Here is a 25,968-nt window from a genome sequence, read left to right on the forward strand (position 1 = left end):
TACACGAGATACTTTTATTAATCGAGTATCTGGAAACGTTGCATGCTTCAAACAGTTAACTAGCCAAATTTCATATAACTCTTATAAGACAATTATTCGAGTTATATCTTTCGAGTTTTCAATTCGCGAATGGAATCCACGTTACTCGAAGTAACTCTCAAGATTTACCGCTTTCATTCGATTCCCACGAATTGGGTCCGTTGCTTCACGCAACGGGTCCGCAAATCGACCGAGCGATCGCGTTAACGCACAGGCGCGTGTAACTTCCATATCGCGGGGATCAGTTTCGCGTTTGGATCCCGGGGTAAAAGTACGGGCACCGTACGCGGTCTGCGAAATAACCCGGGATGGATCCACGGGTAAACGACCTATTCATTCTCCGCGGGTGGATCCGCAGCATCTGGTAGCTCGTTTCGGTTTTCGCCATCTTGTTCGCTCGTAATGCTATCATCAGGGGAAATCTGAACGCGCAACGTCGTTTCTTTCGTTCCTTATTCCCCTGCCCCCCACCAACCACCAAAACTCTTCCGTGCCCCACTTTATCCGCGTATCGTCGCGCGACTCCGACAAAGCGTAATAATCTCGGGTAAATACAGCGGGTAGTGACCTCAACGGGATCGCGCGTTGCGTAAAACGTTACGTGGTCGCGCACGTTTATGGTCGGTAGGCCGATCTCGAATTCCAGCGAGAATTCGATGCGTGGAACGTACACGGAATCCGAACGACTCGCTCGCCGCTGATCAATTTTCACAATACCGTGAAACCACCATTCCGTGATCGATGCTTACTAATTTTTCGTTCGAAGGGACGGGTAATCCCACGGGGTTTAACCCAGTTCGCGACGGTAGCCGGGTACCCGGTGATCCTCGAGAGAGAGATCCCCTCGAATGTCTTCCGTGGCTCTCTCGAATGTTTAATTTGCCCAACCGACGTTCTTCGACTCCTCGAGCAACGGGCGTTTCGATGCCGGTTCTTCCACTCGGTGATAAGTTTCGCTGACAGGTTACAAAACGCGATACGTTTCGAGCGATGTGTAAATATTGCTCGAATTCTCCAGGTAAGTCGGAAACGTTCCGAACGTTCATTTGATTGTACGTTTGGGCGTACATTGTGCATCGAAAGTATCGATTACCAAGAAGCATCGATAATAGAGACAAATGAGTTTAATATACTAACGGTGAGTGTGTAATATCGAAACGTTGAATTAAACGGCGTCGAGAGGGTCTGGATTCGGATAGAAACGAAATCAAACCGAAATCCGTATCGAGAAGATTGTATTGTTTGTTATATTGGTTACTAAGCAGTTTCGCGTATTTTTATCCAGTACTTGTGTTTCTCGAATTGACTTCGGGACTCTGACTCTGTCTCGCGAATCACGGTTCGTTCATCGAGCGGAGAAAAGAAGGTAAACAATACCACGTGACTGGGAAAATGGCGAAACAGCGTCAGACTGTGGCCCGGATAGATAAAGGGAGTCGTTATGTTACTGGCCCAGAACGATACGAAGGTTGATCACGTGATCATCTGTTTACATCGTTGGCGTCTACTCGGTGAACGGACGATAAACGAGAGTAATTATCGTGGAACGCGTGCTCGCGATTATAACTGAAAAAAAGTAACCGATGATCCGCGTGCAACAAGCAAAGCTTCTTTGAAAACAGAGTACTCGAGAGTTTTCCACGATTTTGTATACTCGAGGTCGAGACGACTCGTAAGGTTGACCGAAATGACCCATGTCGTTCTCCACGCGTTCGGATACAAGCAAACGCACGTAATCTTAGCGGTGCGTGTGTCGAAACTCGCGATAAGTGGGGGTTAGAATCGAACGTGTACGGAACGCAGCAGCACGATTTATTCCCGAGGCAGTCGGTCAGCCGAAGAGCAGCACGTTCGATAAAGCAAAAACGTGGTCAACGGACCGTCGTCGCTTTAATGCGGCACTGGCCCCCACCCGACGAAATAAAAACGGACCGGAGCACGTATTTATCGCAGCGTGAATGCACTCCGTGAATCGACGATAAAAGCAAGCCGAGCGACGAGAATACTTCTCCGTGGGCCACGCGGACGCATTGTTCGCCCGAATGATAACCTCGACGACATTTAGCGACGATACGAACGTTGTTCCCCTTTTATTGGTAGCTACGACCGCGAGAGACACGGTCGTAGATCCATCGAACGTTGCTTACACCCCTCTTCTCTCGTTCGTTAGTCGACTTTGGTGCCAGTGTCACGCGACCGTATCGGAGCAACGAACAAAAATATAAACAGAAAAGTCTTTTCATTCGCGCGCTACAACGCACCGGATCGCAAACAGAAATACTTAAGTGAGAATGGCTTAGCTTATTCTTCATAATAATGAAATAAGTACAGAGATTCACTGCTTAGGCGAATACCTCCGTGGAGAATATGTCGATTTAGCGAAAGTTACTGTTTTAACGAAACACTTCCGTAGAGAGTATATCGGTGAATCGGTGTAATAATCAAAGGTGCGCGGCGGGTAACGGACAGAGACACTTGACTAGGTTGGAACAATTAATGAATTTTTATTCAGAGGGCAGCGACTTATGTACACGAATCTCGTTTATCGGTGATCCCGGTGTTTAGGCTTCGTGCTGGTCTGGGTTAGGTGGTCCTCGCGAGTGTACACTCGGTGCGTGAAACACATGGACCGAAAACCGTGACAACCGAAAGAAGAGCATCGGTAAAGAGCGTCGGGAAATCGCGCGAGGAGAAACTTTACGGGACCAGGGATGAATACGAATCGGAGGACGCTCGACTTTTTAATTACGAGCAGTCTCCTAACGGCGTAAGCGATTTTCCAGCCCGCCTCGCATCGATCTTCGAGATGACTGGGGGATAAATGGCTGCTTACGAAAGTTTCCTCCGCGGAAGAAACCAGACGCCCGTGAAGAGCTACGGTTAAACGGATGGGTGTGTAATTACGATTGTCTAATTACGTGGGTTCTGGCGTTGCGTTCGTTTGTAATTAACGAGGGCCGGTTGAACAAAGTCCGCTGACGGAACGTCGAGTCCGCAATGCGTACTGATTTCGATGTTCCAAGTAAAACACGACGCTCGTTAGACCACGGATATTATGCATTTATAAGCGAATATGGAAACCGTATGCAAAACTTATGCAGAGTTTATGCGCGTACCTGCGTAACGGTAATGGGAAAGCTTGCAATTCGTACGAGATAAAAACTATCGGTATTGTTGCGTTAATTAGGAAATATTTATCTACGCAAGTTTCGTACGCGTTTCTCGTATCGATGCACGACGTACATACGGAGTATCTGTAGTTTCGACAACTATCGCGAAGTTTCGCGGGAAGTCGACGAGGTAAGTTCAAGGAAGGAACTACCAGTTTGCTATCCATTAGCTTCGAGTATCCGTCTTGGATGGTTCAGAGATCCGTTTCGACTCGAAGTGTACGCGCGTGGTTACGCCTCGAGGAAAAGAGTCTTCGAGTGTATGCGTGTGTGTACCGTGTGACTCTGAACTTGAGCATTGACCTGCAACCGGTAGTAGCTGCACCGTGAAAAGAGAAACAACGAGTTGTCGCATTTACACCATTAGCGCGTTGTTTCCGTCTTGTAAATATACAGGGTGACTCCTGTATAGTAACGCGACAGCTTTCGATATTTGCGTCGTATCCAACGACACGGAAATCTAGACGAGGAAGAGAATATTTTCAACGAACGAACGTTACGATCGATGCGAGAATTTGGTCTCGAGATATAGTTTTTGAAACTATATATTGTTACTGAAATTTGTATTGAGAAATTTTGTTAGAAATAAGAGGGAAATATAAAAAAAAGGAAGCTATCTTGTATGTTTAAATTAAATTCTTTTTGTAACTGATCTAGGATAAATTATATGAATTTCTTTCTACGAGAAATTAAGTTTACAATCTTTCCACTAAACGTAAATCTTGTCCACCTTTGCGTAATACTTGTCGCGATTGTATTACATTTTTAATTTATTAAATTTCATTCATCGGACACGGAATTGTACGATTATCTTATTCGTTTAGAAATTCACTAATCTTTTTCATTTCTTACAAGAGATTTATATCCATAGATCCATCTCTTATCTTGAACGCGTCCGTGTTGCTCGGTACAGAAACGACGATTAGAAAAAAGTGTCCACTTCCGCGTGTACAACTGTTACACAGCTTCTTTCTATCGGGTCCGTGGTCCAAATGAAAAGTTCAATTTCACCCTCTGTTCATTTAAAAGTCCGATTTAATCGCTCCCGGGCCACTAAGATCACTCGCGTACCATTCGATCGAATTTGTATCGCAAATTCACCGGTGCTAAAATTGATTCACGCCCATTTGTACGCGTGCCTATTCACGTGCAATATCCTCGCCCTCATAATAGCGTTGTAATCGCTTTTTCTCAATAACGAGATTCTGACTTTTCATCGTTTCATAATTCCGCAGGCTGACGCGGCCGACTCGAGCGGAACGATGAATAATGAATCGAAGTTCGATCAGGCGAATTTGCATACGTTACCGCGTAAGGCGAAAACAATGGTCCTTTCCTTCCGCTTGCACGCGGTGAGTCACTTGGTCGTTTCACGGAACGTGAAAGCCGAACGAGACACGCGAATTCGAACCGCGACGTGTTATTGACACGTAAACCTGGTAAAAACGAATCGTTTCGTTAAATAATATTCACGAATTCGCGCCGTACGAAATTTCGAATCTTCCCTCTTACCACTTCGCGATCGTAACTCCTAACGGGGGGTAAGAATCTATTGGATGTGGTACTTTATGGCGGTAACCCGAGGGTACATAAATCCATAAACTTTATTCTAACGAAGTGGTGCTACCCTTGTGGAGATTGTACTAGATTACTCGTTCACTCTTTATAATTCTACTTTCCCTCGATATAATTTATTGGGTTGTTGGGAAAGATTCGTTTTTTTTGGGTGAAAATGAAACACGATTTTTTTTAGAGCGTATAAACGTTTCATTGAATTATATATTCTCCATTTTGGAAAACGAAATTACTTTACGAACAACTCAATACTAGATTCGTTCGATAAATTTTGTCGGTTTTTTTCATTGTAAAAAAAATACTATGACACTTCAATTTTGAAGAATTGTAAGTGTTGAACAAGTCGATAGATATATATGAAACTTATGTTCGTCAAGTAGTAGTACTGTGTTTAGAAAAATATAACGACGAACCTAATAGTTCCTTTTCTTATCGAACGACGAAATTTATTGAGAAACTTAATGTATCTCTATAAATATTTCGTAACCGTTTCACGATAAACCTCTAATAAAAGTTCGTTCCGTTGTAATTGTAATAATACTTTCATACATTGTTTACTAGTATTTTTATTTCGAAAATTCGAATAGTTTCTTCGCTTTTCACCGATTTTAAATATAAACGAATACGTACAAAGACAAAATATAATTAGAACACGTATGCAAAAGGTGCAGCTAACTGTACTGTTACAAAACTTAACTTCGTTGCCGATCTCGAATCTCGTTAAACATTTACATCGAGTAATTGAATCTTGCAACGTGTTCGACCACAGTTCGTATCGTTATTAACAAACCCGAAGCTCAAGATTGTTATCTATCACGTTCGATCGTTATTATCGCGTTGCATCGGTTTTGTTTACAATTGCAGTAGTACAGGTCTTTAATCGGTGAGACGAGAGAGACCTCGAGTTTCGCTTATCGCGATTGTTCGCGTTAATTAAATTATTTCGAGTTCTTGAACACTTAATCAACGATACTCGAACGAAGTTAAACTTCGTCTCGAGAAACGTTGTATCGCGGATTGCGAATAAAACGCAATTAATTCGCTGATGCGAGGTTATTGTTGCACATATTAACGCCGATTCGAGATCATGGATCGCAAAAGCGAATTAACCAATCAAAGTTTAGAACAATCTTCGCGCTTCTCCGATCCCCAGGCCCTCTAACTCCAAGTAGTTGCATTTCTGGACGATTGCGGAGTTATCGTTCCTCTAGTTCGGGGTAATTTACTTCGATATACGTTACTCTCGATGTTAATTTCACGCACCGAACGGAATGGCACCCATTTTGAGGCGCCTTACAAGTTGCTCGTACTTCGAAACGTCGAGATATCGATGACATTACGGTATTATCGGCTACTATTCGCAAATATATGAATTCATTAATAATAATACGCGACTTCGCTGGTGATCGACCACGAATACCGTGTAAGTGGTGCAAAGTGTGCAAAAATGAACTAAAAAGAACTTATTGAAATATACACTACCCCCTTCGATGGATACGTATTGAAGTAATTTCCTTTTCCAAAATGGAGAATGTATAATTCGATAAAATGTTTGTACACTTTAAAAAAATCGTGTTTCATTTTCACCAAACAAAAAAATAACTTTCCGAATAACTCGATATAAAAGTACGAAGATATTGGCTCGTAAAATAAACAGTCGAGTATCTCGAAAACGAATACTTCGCCAATCTATATTTAATAGAACTTCGTTTTACTCGGTTAACCTATAGTAATGGGTAAAATAAAGTACCTATAGTAATAGATAAAATAAAGCACCTATAGTACTAGGTAAAATAAAAACCTACAGTATAGATAAAGTACTACTCTATTTCGAACACGGTAAGACGAAAGTAATCGGTCAGAATTGCGAGAAAATGTACGCGAACAAATGTCCAATAATCGTTGGAATTTTACCCGGACGAAATTTGTTTCGTTCGAACACAGGTTCCGTGATTGTTTGTCCCGACGTAATCAAATACCGAGTTCTATGCTCGCGTGGAAGTCTTCTCGTCACCCCGATTTCCGCGTTAACGCGAGTTCCATTCGGGGGACTCGTGTAAATTATCCGCGGGGATGATTATGGAAAGGGTGTGCGCGCATATGTGTGTGTGTGTGTAGCGTGGATTGGTTAGCTCGATTGAAATTCGAAGTACCGGACGCGGGCTGGTTTATTTTCGAATCGTGCCATTAAAATCCTCGTCCGGGAAAATTGATCTTGTTACCGGTTGCAGAGACGGTTGCAGCAGCAGCGGTGGTGGCGGCAATCCATTTCGATTCTCGGGGCGAAGATATTGCACTCCCGGCGCGACTGACCATGCGGAACTTACCGGTGGTGGAGTTGATGAGAAAATAACCCTCCGGATTGCCACTCGTGATGGAAAAGGTGAATTGTTGGGGCGAGACGTCGCGATCGAACGCCCGTATCTGGAGAACGTTCACACCCGCCGGGGAGTTTTCCGCCACGGACGGATAGTAGACCGGAACCTCGGTCAACGGGGTGTTGTCGTTCTCGTCCAACACCTCTACGTACACCTGCGCAGAAACCGGCTGTGAATTATTTACGAGGCGAGCGTCTCGGTCGAGCGTGTAATTCGCGATGCGAAAAAAATTGGAAAAAAATGCGAGCCGTGTATCGGGGGGGACACGGGAATCGAAATCCATTGTGCGGAGAGCGTCCTTCGGCGCAACGGAGCACCGCGGAATCTCGTTTACTCGGTGTGGACGAAGCGTTGGGCAAACGTTACAATCGGGATTCCGTGATGGAATACGTACGGGCCTCGAGTCCGCCGCGAGTCGATACACCGGAGAGGATAAAAATCGTTACCCCGCTTACGAGTCAAGTACGAGCCCCGCTTACGAGCTTTCGTCGCGTGGGAGATGGAATCGCCCGGTAGTCGAGGAGAGAACTAATTGTAGCGTTACAGAATGGGGAAGGGGATTGAGGGATCGAGAGAGCAAGAAAGTAAGAGAGATCGACAGAGTAAGAGAGTAAGAAAGCAAGAGAGAGAGTGACAGAGCAAGAGAAATCGACAAAAGCAAGAGAGATCAACAGAGCAAGAGAAATCGACAAAAGCAAGAGAGATCAACAGAGCAAGAGAAATCGACAAAAGCAAGAGAGATCAACAGAGCAAGAGAAATCGACAAAAGCAAGAGAGATCAACAGAGCAAGAGAAATCGACAAAAGCAAGAGAGATAAACAGAGCAAGAGAGCAAGAAAGCAAGAGAGATCGACAGAGCATGAGAGCAAGAAAGCAAGGGAGCAAGAAACATCGATAGAGCAAGAGAGCAAGCGAGCAAGAGAGATTGGCAGTGCAAGAGAGATCTACAGAGCAAGAAAGCAAGAGAGCAAGGGAGTAAGAGAGATCGACAGATTTGGGAGAAGCCAAGAGAGATCGACAGAATCAGGGGTTGAAGCTTTTGAGCACGATTCTCCAATTAACCCTAGAAAGACTCGGCCAATGTTGCGAAGCTATGTCGAAGATCGGAGAGGATCTCTTAGAGATCATCTATCGGCTCATATTTTTAAAAATAAGTCTTTTATCAGTAATACGAAGATAAAAGAATAGAATTTTGTTAGCAATTCTATAAGATGATGTATAAAATTGACACAGACTGTTGTCTTATTCGAGCGTGTACTTAGACACTTTCTTTTCAACGAATTCTATCCCGAAGAAGTTACACCTGCTAAAAAATGTCTCAATCGGGGAACTCGCGTACCGATCGAAACGAAGTTCCGCAGTACACGTTACAGAATATTTTCAAAATACAAAAAAGTGAAATAAATTCCAATACAATATCACCGCGGTGTGGAAGAATAAAAAAAAAAGAAACTACCAGACACTCGTCTTGGATGTACAAACCTGTAAACTCGAGCTGAGTGGCACCACACCGTGATCCTGGGCGTAGACCGTCAGCCAGTATCCTCTCTTCGACTCCACGTCGAGTACCGCTCTGGTCCTGATATTACCTGAAACAAGACGAAGCAAAAAAGAAAAAACCACGTTAAACCAAATCGAGCTCTCGAACACGAATCGTCGTGGAACGGTGAACGCGCCGCGCGATCCAATTCGCGCGCGTTCACCGATAATTAAAATCAAATCAGGATATACCTGATCGGGCGCAAGGCGGAGGCTTGCAAAATAAGAGTCTAGGAAAAATATCGCTCGGTATATCGGGAAACCTTTTCACCTCTACCGGGCGTTCGATATCTCCGTGCCGAGGAGACGCGGGTTGAATGGAAACAGGTCGTTCTCCGCGGGAGTAATAGAAAAGATGAGGGGGAGAGGAGAGAGAGAGAGAAAGAGAGAGAGGGAGTGAAAAAGAAAGAAAAAAAAAAGGAGAAAAGAAGAAGAAGGGGGTAGGACGAAGGAGGCAGGGAAGGTGGTATTACCACCTTGCAAGATAGCTGGCAACAAGGACCGATATGAAATGACGTGCACGTACGTGGCGAGTTGCCAGCCGCGCGCCCGGATAGAGCAAAAATTGGACTGCATTCCTGGTGTTAACACGTCGAGCACGCTGTTCCGCGTGTCTTCGATCGTTTTTGCGAGATTCCAGCAGCCTGCAGGCCGCCTCTTTCTTTTTTTCTTCCGATACGTACCGTCAATGGGGGCCTCTCGGTTGGTTTATTGCGGTATTAATGTAAAAGATAGCGGCCGATATCCACGCCGGCAGCCGGGCAGATGGCGATGGCGATGGTGGTGGTGGTGGTGATGGTTGGTGGTGGTGGTGATGGTGGTGGTGGTGGAGGAGGAGGGCCTCGATTAATTAGCAATCCGAGATGTTACGTACGGGAGCAGATGTAGATCGTAATCAAGATTGCCCCCGATTTGTTCTGTCGGTAATTACATCTTCGGATTTCGCCGCGGCGTCTTCATTAATCCCGATCTTTCGCGTGCTTCGCGCCGGATCGATCCTCCGGTACATACAGAGTGTCTCTTTTCGATCATCGAACACGCAGATGGTAGGTTAACAATTTTTGTGGAGATCGATGAGGGGAACGCATCGTCGGAAGTTGGACGCGAAAATTACTTTCGAAAGGTTACCGGATGTCTCAAGTTAAGAAAGGTTAAGAGAAGGTTTGGGAATGTTTGAGGTGGTTATCGAGGGAGCGTCGAGGTCGTTTCAAGGTCGTTTGTAAGGTTTTAAACAGACTTGTCGATAATTTGTAAGCGAGACAAGACTTAACCAGACATAACCTAGACTTGTCCATAATTTGTAAGTAAGATAAGACTTGACCAGACCTAACCTAGACTTGTCCATAATTTATAAGTAAGATAAGACCTGATCTAGACTTGTCGATAATTTGTACGTAAAATAAGACCTAATCTAGACTTGTCGATAATTTGTAAGCAAGACAAAACCTAACCAGACCTAGCTTGGACTTGTCGATAATTTTTAAGTAACACAAAACCTAACCAGACCTAACCTAGACTTGTCGATAATTCGTAAGACAATACGAGAGAACTTATCGAATTCTAGTACGAGTGTTCCTCGATTCTATCGTTCGTATCTTCGACGAAGAGGTATCTTCGCATCTTCCAAGAGGAATGTAATCGACGACGATCGAATACATCGTCTTTAACGTATTCCTATAAAAAGAATCCAACACGTCGTATCCGGAGATTTGGATCGCCATTGTGGTGAACCTCCGCGATATCCGACAGCGAGTTTTCGAGAGAACCGTGGTACTTATTTCCAGTTATCGTTCCATCGGGGAAGAAATATGGTCCGATGACGTATCTACTGACAATGCCAGCCGAAACGGGCAATGAACATCGACAAGAAGGATATTCGGTCGACCAATCACGGACGATTGTAACGATTTAATCCCTCCAGTGTTTGCAAAGGTGGCTTTGTCGGGAAATATGACACTGGGGAAGAAAGATGGATCGCATGGCACGGTTCCACGGAACCGTGGACGGAAGCGCAGTTGCCGATTGAAATAGGTCTATCGATCATTGGATAAAAATGTACCGTGACGTCGTTTGAAAAAATGCACGCGACCTTCCCGTCGTTCGTGACTCTTCTCTCCTCGAACGTTCGAGGATTCACCTTCAAGTCTCTTAATCCTTTAAAGTGTAATATACTTTTGTCGACACTACCCATTATCACGAAGGAGGTCTTGCACCTGGCCAAGGTAATTGACCGCTGTCCAAGAAGACGATCGCAAGAATTGATTTGTGAAACGATGGAACAACGATCGGTCGTTCACGCTCGAAGGACGCTCGAAAATAGAACGAAAGGTAGATTTTTTCAGCTACCAAGGAGCGAACCTCTTATTGCAACTAGTAGACGTAAGTCTACTTAATAAAATTCCTATTTATTCTCGCGAAGCAACGCTCCCCAAGAAAGATTCCTATCCCCAAAGAAGATTCCGTATTCCCAAAGAGCCTACACCTCGACGTTGAAGAATAATTTTCGAAAAGGTTAATTCAACCAGGAAGCACGCGTTCGAGGATCGAAACGGGACACCCTGTACGTAAACGCGGAGTATCGAACTCGTAATTCCGCGATATCGATTAATTATCGAACCCGGGGGCGAAATTCAGCCCAGCGGGAACCCGTGGCGTCGGTGTCCGCGTTATTTATAGTCTCGTTTCGTTGAAATTCACGGCCGTGGAATCGCGATCCCGCGTACGGTTCCCTCGTTTCGTCCGTGAGCGGTGGCCACGCACGCGAACCGTGTGCGTGACGCGGAGATAACGTTATTCAATTTTTCCACGATGCAAATTGGTATAAGGGAAATAAGAAACGTTCGCCGGGATGCACTTTTAGATACGGATTTAATCTTCGAGTACTCACGCGATAGTCGTTCGTTTTGGCACGGGGTACCAATTCCTCTTGCGATCCAGTTTTGCGAATTCTTTCTATCGTTTTCGTTAAGTTTCTTTCTTACGTTACGCACACGTGGAATTTCTTACGTTAAATTCAAAATAATCGATTTTTCACAAGTTTTTATTCCTAATCAATGATCTAGTCACGCTTATTATTAATCTCTTACATTAAATCCGAACAAATAAATTTTCAACGAGTTTTTATTCCGAGATTTCACAGGTGTCTTCACAATACAAGGAATTGTACGTCGAGGCTTTTACGAACGATTCTTTTATCATTATTTGTTCGATGGACGAAACAATTTGTCTAAAAGTACTCGTCATTTTTAAACCACGACGAACTACGTGACAAGAAACGCTCGTAGCAATTCCGACGAAGATAAACAGAGAGTCCTTGAGGCACAAAATTGACTGTAGCACGGCAGTGGAACGAGATTGAACGCGGAGGGTGACAAGTGGAAAATTGCTGTAACCGAATGCCTGTTGTTTTGATACGAGGCGAGTAATACGAATCTAAATGGAAAACATCGGAGAATTCCAGATAATCCGGATAAGTTGCAAATTGGTAAAAATGAAACACTGTACTCGGAACGACGCGAACATGAACGTTTAAAATGCAATGTATCGCGAAAGGGACACTCGCGATACGTCTGAATTGTTGTCCCAATTCCGGAAGTGATCAAGTTGATAGCATCCATCACCAAGAATTACGCGCCGCGCGTATTTCTCCGCGAAATGGCGCCGATGTTTTTCCTCTCCGCGTAGTTGCTCCAAAATGGCGGCCGTTTAACTTCCATAATTTTCCATTCATCGTTCTACACATTTCTACGAACTTTAGCGTCGTTAAACTCTACGTGTACCCGCGAAACTGATTCGATTTGTCACGTGACCACGTTGCATGTGCAATTTCAACGATCGTAATAATCCCTGGTAATAAAAGATCGGAAGAAGGAACAAGATTTCGTTACGTTTTGAATGTATCGAACGCTTCGAGCTGGTCGAGAGTCTCGTTAGAAACGCAAAAGTGTTCGGTGCCGGGACGAAGCTCTATTCGAGAGACGAATGTTAAGTCGAGACAAAAGATCGAAGTAAACATCCCGTATTCGCGATCGAATGGCTTTCCTCCAGTTTCAATTCAAGCAAGTTCTCTCTTGGGCTATATATCTATGTAGAGAGAATCTCTTCTTACATATGGATCAGCGAAAGAATCGACTTGGAAGACTTCCCGTCAGTCTGTTCGGGGAACTCGTTTCCCGTTTACTTCTTTGGTCAATGACACGGATGCTCAGATTTCGGTAACATGTGACGAAAGTAGCGACAGCTTTGTGCGTATCGCGTACAAATAACTCGGTACAATAACCTAAAAGTGTATTTCGAGCTTCCGTAGGAACTGTAACGAAATCTGTCAAAGTAAAGATATCTGACTAACGGTACAAATTATAAGAGAAACGATGCTCAAGAAAAAGTTTGATAAAATCAGTTTGATGGACAACCTATCGATCGATCTCGTGTTCAGAGCCGGTGTATTTCCACTGGTGTAACACGGTTCCAAGTATTTACGTAAAAAATTACACTAATTTACGTAAGAATCGGTTACACTGATTTACATAAAAAGAGAAAGAATCGGTTAATCGAATTTGCCTAAAAGGTTACACTGATTTACATAAAAAGAGAAAGAATCGGTTAATCGAATTCGGTTCACCGAGAACTCTTTCGTTTACCGAAATCTTCGCCGATTTCCCTGGTAAAACTACTCGCGGCAGACTTCCAGCTCAGACTCAACTCCAATATTCTAAAGTTGCTGTCGTCGGTATATTACACAAATATCTGGCAACGCTATTTGCTCACAGGTCTAAAACGGAGGGCCGTATCTTAATTAATTACGAAGAGGTTCGCATCTACGGCACACGATACTCCTCCCAACGAACCAACGAACCAACCAACCCCGTCATTGGTGCGTTCCCGCAGCGTACACGTTACACGTGTTTTCGTTGCTCGTTCCCCGGTAGATGAGACCGATGTAGACACGTGCTGAGTTTAATAGCGAGCAAGTGGAGGAATATATTAAATTTACTACCGTGAACGCGAGTAGTGGAGGGGTTTACACTGTAAGAGAACGTTGCCTGGTGAGCTGTCACGGACGTACCCCGAAGGCGGGACTTTCCACGTGTCCCAGTTTTTCACAGAAATAACATTACGAGCTTTATTTCTTTTGGAATCGCGACACAGGGATACCGTTCCCAGCGGAAACTCGGTTTCCGTGTCAAGGGGTACGGAGACGCCCAAGTTTTCGAACGTGCTGTCTAACAAGAGGGTGCACGTTAAAACTTCTTCTGCGTGAAACGTTAGCTGGGGAGATTTCTACTCGAGAGGGTACCTGGATTCATCCTCGAAGAAACTTTCGCTTATAGACGATTATTCATCAGAGAATTACGTATTTCACGAAGCCTGACAACCTGAACATTGTCGAAACGATTACAGTCTACCAGAGGTCTTGGTTACATTATTTGCATTTTTTTACGACTCGATTACTCAAATAGTTTTGGAGTTTTGTCGTATGCTTGTCGACTCTACAAGTATAAAAAAAGAGGTGAACCTGTACGACGAAGACGCGCAATGAAACAAAAAAAAATAGAAATGGAAAGAAAGATCTTCTTCAACGTAAACCAAATACGCCTTAACGTATACAATTGAGCACGTGCCACACCGATACAACGAATTAGACGTTCTCCGGTGTGTGGGTGAAATTAAAACGAACGATTCTCATTTCTCGGGAACCGGCTCACCCCGTTACGTGTACGTAGTACACGTTTCAACTCGGACGGTGCTTCTCAGCCGCTGGGAAATTAGTTTTTCAACCCATCGACGTCTCTTAATTACAATGTCAACTGCGTCGGGCTGTTCCACGGTCGTTCCGGTGTCCCGTTTCGTCGCTACGAACAAATCAACGCGTCTCAGCTGCCAGGAACTCGCGCAACTTCGAATAATCAACGCTGGGGATCGAGTTTCCCTCCATCGTCTCACGAGTTTGCGCACTCCGGGAGCACAATTTCGAAGTTAGCTCACCCTATCCCTCTCCACCGTCCCTTCGTCCCATCTTTACGATCACCGTTACATCGGCGATCTTAATAATTATGACCGGCGGCGGACTGGTTTTCGAGTAATTGGTCTAAGTGAAAATCACGATCCGACCACGTTCTCCTACAACGTAATAAACCGCTTCTGTTCCATCGAAGCCGACGAGAGCTCGCCCCTCGACTTATCGTCGGACTTCACAAGTGTTTCGATCCGCTTCGGTGTACGAGACCGAGCGATGGAGGAAGTCGTACAGTTACAATATCTCGCGAACAACGGAGTTCTCTCTATTTACAAAAATTCGCTTTCGTTTAAGCTCGAAAAGAAAGTTTGCTTCGAATTTTAAGTTTCCACTTTGAAGATAGTCACGCGTTTGGAGTGTACAGATACGATGGACTAAGTACATAGTTACTGTTCTAACTCTTTTGCATTTGGGATTTCATCGACGCATCTCTTCTCACGAAGAAATTATACATTAACTGGGTTAATCTCCTCTAAAAAAGGATCGATCGTAGTTATAAATCGACCGTACTTCAAACCACCGTATTATCTAGAAACAAAAATAATTTCTAAAAGTTTCCCATAAATATTCCAAACTCGTCCGATATCATCACAACCCCTTGAAAGTATAATAAATTGTGCGTTTGTCTCTGATTGTATTTTAATTTTTTCGGAGGTAAATTTACACTTGGTCCACTAATCGATATACAAAGGTCCACTAATCGATATACAATGGTCCACCCTTTGGGAAGATTCGTAGCTCGATTTTACAATCTCGAATCAACAATCGCGTTCAAACCTTCGCAAACGTGCGTTCCTTCCAGATAGATAATTCGCGAGTCTTTAACCTCTTCCTCGAATGGAACCCCAAGTCTGTTTGGATTTTTCTAAAAAGAAAATTCTACCGGTGTATTCTATTAAAAAATCTTCTCCAACTCGAGAATCTCTCCCTTCTCGTCTTCGTTCGGATATTTCCTCTTTTGTTCAGGGAGGTCCAATCTTCGGGCGTGGTTTCGATGATATTCTATAGAAGAGATTGAACGGTCACGGTACCATCGACAAGTATTCCATCGATCCCTTCACCAGCTGACGGTGGAGCCGCGCGTGGCGTTTCATAGCGGAGTCATTAAATTCAGCCGCGTCGGCGCGGGCTGTAAAGTCACTCGTTGCGGCGAGTAATGGGAAACATTGGGTTCGAGGAATCAGTCGGCTGGTATCGATTGCATCCAAGATTGACAAGAGCACGAGATCTTGCGCTTCGAGAAGAATCTTCCATTCGTTTCGGCCAATTTGATCGCGAACGATGACGCGAGACGCGTGTCTAACGAGACCGAGCATAATTTCAACGATCGTGTCGCGAACCATTTGTGACGATTGAACGTCTCGTCGATACGTGGTTGCAAATTGCGGTAAAAGTATCCGTGTTGTTTGGTGCACGAGTTCGTTACTTCGTAACAATTTAAGTCACTTCGTAACTGTAATCCTGGCCATGGAAACGAGAAAGACGAACGATTGCAAAGCGTGTAAAATGTTTAACAAGTCCACGCGACCGTGGCACGCATCGACAACTTCGGTCCAGACTCTAAGTTCTAGGAAACGAGCCAGTGAACGATCTATGGACGACGAGTGTTGCAATAGGGCACAGAGAGATTCTTAGGGTAATGGTAAATCGAAAAGGTGGAATAACGTTTCTCGATACGGGTCTCCGTTTCGGAGATAATCGATTTTGAAATCGAGCGCGACGATCCGTCTGTCCATTACTCGCTGCTTCTACTCGCGCTGGTATCAACCCTTGCCGCATCGCGCGTTGGTTCTTTTACAACTTTCCTTGGATACGAGGAAGAGTAGGAGAAAGTAATCGAAGGTTAGGTCGAAGTATTTCTGCAAGATGGAGTTACGGGTCCTGTTTGAGTCCATGCGTGGACCTAACATAGATCTAACCCAGGGAGATTTTTTATTTGTGGTACAAGTGTTGGTACAACTGTTCTTAGAAACGAAGAAGAGTAGGGTATAGGAATAGTATCTTGGTTCGAAATATTTGTGCACGGGTCCGATTGGGCCCATGCGTGGACCTAACACAGATCTAACTTAGAGAGACTTTTTTATTTGGTGTAAGTGTTGGTACATCTTTCCTTAGAAACGAATAGAAGTAGGATGAAGTAATTGAAGCTTAGTTCGAAGTATTAGTACAAGATGGAGTTACGGGTCCTATTCGGCCCATTCGTGATTTTTTCCCCCGGTATCCTGAACTGTTGTTACTACGAGGATTAGGTATCTACAATCTGGCTATCTTTCGACTTGTAGATTCGATCGGTCGATCGGCGCATGTTTGGTAAAAACGAGAGACTTTTAATTGTAGCTCGGGAAGTTCGCGGAAAACGCAGCGTTTCAAAGAGAAGCGAGAGAGCGATCCCTCCGATTCGCGATCCCGAATACTCGAGCGTTCGGAGTTTCGCGAAACTTGAAGGGGTTTCTTGAAATAGGAACGAAGGAACCGGCTGCAAGGGGCGGGCGGGGCGGTGGACGAGTAGCAATTAAATTTGAAAAATGGTACTCGGCCGCTGATACGGGAAAGTTTTCAGAAACATCCGCGCCGCCGGGAAGTATTTAACTACGCGGCATAATAGATAAGGATCGGGCGATTACGATCCAGAAGCAACCCGCCGACGTAAGCGGCCGATGCTTGACCGGTAACGTGTACTTTCCGAACAAACAGCGAACTTCAGTTTTTACAAGTTCCTTTTTTCCACGTTGCGCGCGGTGAAAGCGCCTTTCTGGGTCAATAGCCGTTGAAGCAAGACCATCGCGAGTTCGAATAAATACCGCAAGCTAAAGACCAACACGACGAAAAACTGGTATCCCGTTACCGGCTAAGAGTTAAAGTGCACCGGGAACTCGTACGAGCCTCGACTATTTCGTTTTCCGTGCAGGAGCCCCCTCGGTTCGACTCGCCAAATACAATTAGCCGAGCGATAACTTCTATCCGACGGTGTCAAGTTCGTACACGGAGAACGGTCCGTAGGTGTCGCAGAACCAGGGGCGAGGCGCGAACCTTAACACTTTACCGATTGGAAACCTCGAACATCCTCTACGCTTCTCATCGATCGCTCGGTTGCAAATACATCCTGACGTTGACTCTGTTACGGTTTGGTCGCGCGGAATTCTACGGGGATTTTTCTTACGCGTATGGAAATTTTGAACCCAACTTTTGAACGTTGCTACTATGTGTATCGTTTGTTTTCTAATATTCTAGAGTGAAGAAAGAAGGTAGGCATTGGTGACAAAAGGCGATACGTCTGTGGGAACGTTACGTTTAATTTTTGAACGTTGCTACTATGTGTATCGTTTGTTTTCTAATATTCTAGAGTGAAGAAAGAAGGTAGGCATTGGTGACAAAAGGCGATACGTCTGTAGGAACGTTACGTTTAATTTTTGAACGTTGCTACTATGTGTATCGTTTGTTTTCTAATATTCTAGAGTAAAGAAAGAAGGTAGGCATTGGTGAGAAAAGGCGATACGTCTGTAGGAACGTTACGTTAAATTTTCGAACGTTGCCATCGCAATGTTCGTTTTTCGTTATTCTATGGTAACAAAGGATTGTAAGCGTTGGCGTCAAAATGCCGATTAATAGGCTACCGGTCGATAAAGCTGTTAAAAGCTAGGATGGTTCTCCCTCTGGACGATAAGACGAGCCGTGGATGCGGCGAACGGTGTTTGGAGGAATCGCAAAAATCTCTCCGCGCCGGTAATTTCAGCCCGAGCTATCCCCGTTTCATAAACGGCTGATGCCATTTGGCGTCCAAGGTCCGCAGAAGCTTCACGGAAGAGTTACAGAATTCGTTTTCGCGGAGCTTTGAGCCTTTGTCCGAGTAACGATGGCTCTACTCGGCGGAAGCGCGGGCCGAAACGATCGATGAGCTTTCGAACGGAAAACGCGCAATCTTATAGTCGAACCTATCCCCTCGGCCCCTCACCGCCCCCTTCTTCTCGTCCTACGCCTCCTCCACCAACCCCGCCTCTCTTGGCTCCGGTGAATCGGCTTCTTTTCCTCCCTTTCATTCTTTTATCGAATTCTATCTGTCTCCATCCACCTCATTTTCTCTCTGACATTTCTCGAGTTCCCAGCCGGGAACTATGGCCGATCGTTAACCCAGATTCAACCCCGACACTTTAGACGTTTCCTCGTTGCCAATAGCTCGCGAATGTATACGTCTTGATCGCGGATAGGTACCACGAACCTCGCGACTAAGAAGCTTCTGGACGATCGATCCGGAAACCGATGAATCGAGGGATCTATCGGGAATCCGGGACGAGGGCCTCGGTAAATATGGTCCTCGTGTACATCGACACTTCCGTAGGACAATGGTTTAATCGTTTCGCGGAGAACCGAAACGAACGTTGACCGATTTTAAGGAACGACGCCGATAGAGAAATGTATCTACTCGGAGACGAGGATACCCTGCGCAAGGGTACGTAGACGAACTGTTCCTTTCGTTTTTCCTCCTGGAATAATTTTTTAAGTCATCCGCTCGGAAAATTTACTCGTCGATCCGTTCGTTGGCTATCTTGATCTTCGTCTTCCCTGGATTCGATCTAGGGAATCGTTCTTGGATGGAAGACATCGTTTTTCTCGCTTCGTAGTCAAGTTCCCCGCGAAAGGTACCGTTTCTATTCCTCAGGACTCCTCGTCCTTTTTAAGCAGCGATATCCGACACTCGTAATCGATACCGAGTCGGCAGCCATCGCTCCCTGCCCACCCGTAAGACACATACCGTCCGTGTAAACGCTTTATTCAAATCTTGACCCAGCTGTAAACTCTCCGAAAGCGAGACAACCTATCGATCTATCTTCGAAGCATCTTTAAAGATTCGTCGACGCTCTCGTGTTCACCAGAACCGGACACTTTGTATTCGAGGCAATACGAAACACTCGGGCTGGCTGGGTTTACGAACTTGACGCTCGTCGTAGGACGCAGACCTGTGTCGTGTGCCATTTCGGTGCCTGTTGTCGAGATACACGGATTACCAACCCGTGAAGAGTCGACCGAGTCACGCGAGTTAGCGCGAACGAGCCAGGTACGGTAACTTTGCTTCATGCGCGTCGAGTGTGTACAGACCGAGCGAACTGCCGGCCAATCTCTCGCAAAGGTATCTTGAGTTAAAATTAGTCGGTTCTTTGTTACTTCGCGCGTCGAGTTGTCAAGTTTCGGTAACGTTTTTGTACAAATAAGACTGTACAATTATTCCACGTGACGTGTAAAAAATATCGCTGCGAGTTCTTCGATGACGCAACGACGAACAACCGACTAATCCCGTGATTCTATTTTCTGCTCACCTCTTTACTCTTGGTCGCGATCAATCGGTCTACGAAGACCCAACAAATAATACTCGATACAGTGGTCGAGCCTTCTTACGCCCAGACACAGGTAAGAACGTACTTTCCTACATTCGAGCGAACCTAAATAACTCAGCTGCACATGCTACGTTTCCCTTAACGCCACACCCAGCCAACTCGCGCATTGCACTATGCAATGACTTCCGTCCCGGGTATTGCGACAGAAACGAACCAAACATAAATTCGAACGATCCCTGCCCATCGATCGAACGTTCGTACGAGGAAAAAAAAAGGAAACGTATTCGCGTGACACGTCCGTTTCCCCGGATCCTACAAATGGTCTATTTCGTCGGTTTCTTCTGCCGCCAGGCGGTGTAGCAGGGCCGAGAACATCCAACCGTGTGGGTCCCCGTTTTAAGGCTTTGCTTAATAGTCTGGAAACACCTCTCGTCGTTTCTAAGAAGCGGTTCCCCGAATGCAAGCTCGTTTCTGCGGCAGAACCTTCGGGTGGTAAAAGCTTCTTACGTACGATAAGGCGATTGGTTTCCCTACCGCCGTGCTCGCCGCATTGATTAAACTACAATGAGGAGAATTAAGCGTGAGAAAGTTTCTTACCGCGCAAGGGTGTGTCCAGGCTCGATACGACCTACCTGAAGCCACGTTCCCACTTACGCGTCTCAGTCGTAAGAAATTGTCTCTCGATTCATTTCTTCGGGGACGATTATTTTTTCTTGGAATGTACTTTGCAATGTATAACTATAGAGAGTAATAGGGATGTATCACGACAGAGTATTCGTTCCTTCAAGGACGATTATTTTTTGTTCGAATACACTTTGCAATGTGTAACGAAGAGAGTAATACGATGTATCAGGACAGTGATACATTCAGTCGATTCGATACGAGTAACTCGTACGAAACGTTATTATTTCAAACGAAATAATCGACGAGGTTTACGACGATGTACATATACGGTAGAGGTGACTGTGTTCGAAATAATTGAGGGAATACGTAATGATCGAACGACCGCGTAAAAGTAACATAAAACGTAGCGTAAAACGTACCACGGTCACCGACCTTGGCGAGAAGGCTCCTCGTGTCAGAGCCCCTTAAATAAACTAAACTGAAGCTTATCTCGTACTCGTACATTTCTTACGTTACATTACCGAGCCGACCTCGGTTTAACCGTTTCGTAACCGGTGTTTCGCGATCGATTTTTAACCACACGGTTGAGAACTTTCCACCGAGGAAGATCGCCGGAAACGCGACAGATCTTACCACGGGAATGTATCTCACGGTATGGTGTGTCTTGTAGCGCGTGTCTTACAGCGGGAGTGTGGCTTTAGACGACTCGAGTCCGAAAGTACCCCAAGACGGAAGTAATGGAGCGCCCGTAAAAGAAGAATAATATTACGTCGAAAGAAAAAAAAGAGAAAGAAAGCACAACGTAAAACGGTCTATTAACCTCTACGCAAGAACGGCGTCTCCATTGTCGTAAAAGTACATCCATTTGCAGTTTCGTACCGAATAATGAGAACGTTATCGAGAAATTCTATGCATGTTCGGAATATGTTACGTGCGCGATGTAATAACGTACGTGCGTAATCCGTGGCACCGTGCGTGCTCGATTCATCTTTTCCGACAAATTAACGTCGTGGTAGTGTATTGGACGGCTAGGAAACGGAACTACAAACGCAACCGACTCCATTTGTTTCGCGTAGCCGGGAATTGTAGACGAAATAAACAACCGTGGCCGCAAATAAGTAATTCGCGCGACCGAGTGAGCGTACACTTATTTTTGGGGGAACGAGATGGGCGAAACGGCTATTGTACACCGAGCGAACAATGCTTACGAGATAATTAACGATGAATAATTAGCAGAACTGTGCGAGATTAGTACGAAAGGAACAATGGAATTAATATTGTCCTTGTATCTACCAACGTGGAGCACCGATAGAGTATCGGAGGAATGTTGAAAATATACTTTTCGACACTCGAATTGGATGACAATTAATCGACTTTATCAAAGGTTCTCGACCGTGATTTCGTTAAGTGTGACTCCCACCTCTTTATTCGAAAGATGAAGAGACTCTAGGCTGTAGATTCGCACAGAGGTGTGGGTTAGGTCTGGCTTAGACTATGGTGAGGATAACACATCGGTGGCATTGAACTATCACTTGATTTTGATTAGACTATATTAGAATATTATTGAAAAGCTAGAAGGCAACGATAACGTGATACCGAAGGAATACAAAAGCCACTTAAGGGCACTTCCTCGACTCCCAGTTACGTGACAAATGAACTTCCTTTACGGTAGATCGCTACAGACTTTAGCTTTCTTGGCCTAGCGAGTGTCACTGCGGTGCAACCTTTGTTTTCTTTACTGCCCAGCAAACTTACTCGCCTTTCCCTTTTATATTTACTTTCTCGCTCTCTCTGCCGCAAATGTTAGCCGGGTGTCCGTGTTTCTTTTTCTACTCCCTTCAAAACAAACGAACGGAGTGAAAAGTCGAGAGATGGCGCGACGAGGTAGCTACACAGTGTTGCGGAGTTCTACCTCGATGACCTTTGGAGGTCGATTAAGTTCGCGTTAATTGTATCAAAATACTTGCGGTGGAATAGCGGATAATATTTCACTTAGTGATGGAACAGTTGTATCAGAAAGCTCGATCTCTTATAAGCTGTGAAACGAGTTCATCTTGCAGAATAAGGTGGAACTTCGGATTTTATGCCGGTGAGCAATAGTTGTGGATTTTCGCAGGACGGTTGGCTCGTTAACTCGCCTCATCATTGACTCGTTAGCTTGTGCTTTCACGGTTCCCGAAGTTCTCAAATATTCCGCAAGTCTTCGAAGATTATCCACGAGAAAAAAAAAACAGTTGGTCGAACAGACTCTGAAAGCGAGCTACGTACACTAACAATGCTTGCACAGGATTCGAGTAACGAAAATTTTCCATTAATGTTCAATTTTTGTACAATTGTGTACACGTGTGTACAGAATGTACTGTGCGTGGGTCAATTGATGGCACGCGGGTCTGATTGGACAGAGTAGGAAATGCATCGTTAGGTTAACCAGAAAAGTAAGCTCCCACGTGCAAAGAATAGGAGAAGAAATAATAGATATCTTTAATCTATTGTAATAAAGTAAATCATTATACTTTGTATCTGGTATACCAATATTATATCCAATTATATTACATTCTTCCCGCGTGCCATCAAGTGATCCGCGCACAGTACGTTCCGCGTAAAAAAATATACATAAAACCTTACAAAAAATTGAATGTACACCCAGTGACGCGCAACAATCGTTAAAACCTATTATAGAAACACAAATGAAAACAAAATTTCGTCGATTGTCGTACGCAAACGGTTGAATGGTTCGAGTTCGTGGGGCGGCGCCACTGTCGAGTTTTCGTCGCTCGTGGCGCGAGATCGATCGCTTTGTAGTTCACGGGAATGAAACTCGTCGAACGATCGGAACATCCGCGTGTTTTCTCGTAACTCGACGAAACGATCGACGAAAGCTTCGAGGTGCTCTTTCGTTCGCGATTCCTCCACGGAAGCGAATAGATAAACGCGTCGCGATTTCCACGAGGGCCCCGATGCTCTCGTCGCGTTACTTATTGTCAGCGGGGGTCCAAAGAGGCGTGAAAAGAGCACGCGAACGGCGAATCGCTCCGAGATGAGAGCACGGCTGCGAGAGGACGACACTCGCGAAATAAACGCGGCAGTTCGATCGGATTCTTTCGCGCATTTCGGAATTCAAATTGCCGGGGGTGGGGCAAATTGTCACGGGTTCGATCGAAAACGCGTTTCCACGAAAAGCTTTTAACGATTAAAACCTCCAGCCTGGCAAAGCCACCGCGGCACGATCGCGCTATTACGTTCGAAATCGTTGTAAACAAAGCTGGCAAAAGGCATCCGTAGCGCTGTGTTCGGATTCTTTCTCGGTAGCGCTACTTGGCTGCTCGTATTATACAAACGCGTACGGGAACTCGCGTTCCGTTGCGCGTCAAATCCATTTGCCGGCCGTTTGTTTGGATTCGCCGAATGGCAGCCAGCCCGCGCGATAGTTTTTTATTAACTCTTTCACTCTTCGCGTGTTTGCGCGTAGAAAGGGAACGAAATGCGCGGAAAATCGTTTGAACGGGCCGATTTTTTTAACCATACGTACCGCCCGCGCGACTGCTGGATACACCGGCTCAGAATACGCGCGGAATTGTTTCTCGTCGTTTCGTTTATCGTTCGTTCGGTTTGCTGAACCGAAAAAAATATCCGACCGGTTGCTATCGCGGATGAAACGATTAGAGTGCATTCATTATACAGACGTCTATTTTCCGTCTGCGTAAATATCATGAACGGATGAGCGTGTTTCCAATTGTTACTTTACACTGTACACCTGGAAACTTGTTATCGATATTCGTTATATATCTCGAGATACTTACGATGTTATTACCAGCGTGGTGTTACAATCTACCCCTGCTCGAGAAGCTTAGTCTAGTCCCGATATAGTTATTATTGGTTATTATTCTACAACTCCAGTATTTATCACTGGTTATTACTCCGTAACTATCCACACTGTACTGTATTAATTGAACAAATATTCCCGGTACATCTCGATCGTTAAATAAAAATTCTACACGCTACTGAGCACTCCCTTTCTATCGCGAACCATTCGTCCCGATCCTTCGTGTTCACCTCCAAGCCAGAATTACGTTCGAACTTATTAAATGTTCGCGAAACGATGCCTCGGAGCTTTTCGTCGAGATATCCGGTCCCGTGCGCACGGCCAGTTCCGTTGTCGAGTACGTCCGTAACCGGAAGTGCACGCGTCCTCCCCCTTTTCTTTCGAGCGGTTCATGTAAATCGAGTTTAACGACCCCGTCGAGTACGCGCATTCTTGAGAATATAATCAATGCCGGCTTCCCTTTCGGAATTTCTGGCACAGCGGGACTCAGTCAACGATCACCGGCCGCTCGAGTGTCTTATGAATCGTGAAATTCCCGCGTCGGCAATTTCCTCCCTTTATGCCGGAATTATTGGAGAAATAGAAGGGTCGTGGGACACGAAGAGCCAGGGATGGAGAGAGTAGGACAGAAGAGGAGGGAAATAAGTTCGTAGCGCAACGTCGTCCTTTGTCTACAGTCGCGACCGCAATCACTGTGCCTCGCGATGTTTTATTTTAACGAGTTCGGTACGTACCGGCCGTGACCATTATTTTCGACGGTGTACGTAAACTCATTACTCCGGTTCTTTTTTCGTCCTCGGGGGCCATTACGGTCGCGGAACGCGAATAAACTCGCGAGCCACCAACTTCATCGGAGCCCCATCGAACACGGCGACACGAGATTACTGGCTTCGCGTATGGATAGTTTTTTTTTTTCTTTTCTTTTCGTTCGTTTCACAAGGAGCCGTTTTACAGGAGTCGGAAAATTGAACGACCGAGGAGTCTTGGAAATGTTAACGCCGCACATGATTTTGGGTAGACGTGAACTTCCAGTTGCGAAATTGGAAACGGAGTTAATCGTTAACTCGGACGGATTACTCGTATTTATCTTCTCGGGGTGAATGTTCGAGTTTGATCGTCGAATACGTCTTACGTTGGATTGAGAATTGGATAGACGAGTGTTGTAAAATTGTTGTAATATTACTATTGGAACGCACGCGGATAAAGGTCTCGGGTAACCGGAGAAATCTCGAGGTTATTCAAAAATATGATGTATCTTGACTCGTTAGTTGTGACTTGGGATAATTGACTAGAATTGTTGTAAATAAATCGAATCTATCGTACGAATCAATTTACATCGATCGATTACGCTATTCGATGTAACTTGTCGATGATATCTATCCAAATTCGTGAATTCCTGTTTTTTTTATTTCAAAGAAAGCTTCGTGCGATGTTAGGTTGAAAAGTAACCTCTCCCTCGACGTTAGAAAATTTA

At 45.0% G+C, this 25,968-nt stretch overlaps 1 protein-coding gene across 1 annotated transcript in view; it reads right to left on the reverse strand.

Moving 5' to 3' along the window:
- Nucleotides 1-25,968, reverse strand: part of Kug (FAT atypical cadherin kugelei) — a 726,821-nt gene that overhangs the window by 73,027 nt on the left and 627,826 nt on the right. The window contains exons 4-5 of the mRNA XM_076323088.1: nt 8,645-8,751; nt 7,112-7,316 (exon numbers count right to left, since the gene is read on the reverse strand). Coding sequence (XP_076179203.1) covers nt 7,112-7,316; nt 8,645-8,751 — 312 coding nt within the window. The remainder of the gene's footprint in view (nt 1-7,111; nt 7,317-8,644; nt 8,752-25,968) is intronic.

Source organism: Ptiloglossa arizonensis, chromosome 11 (assembly GCF_051014685.1).
Source record: "Ptiloglossa arizonensis isolate GNS036 chromosome 11, iyPtiAriz1_principal, whole genome shotgun sequence".
NCBI lineage: Eukaryota > Metazoa > Arthropoda > Insecta > Hymenoptera > Colletidae > Ptiloglossa > Ptiloglossa arizonensis.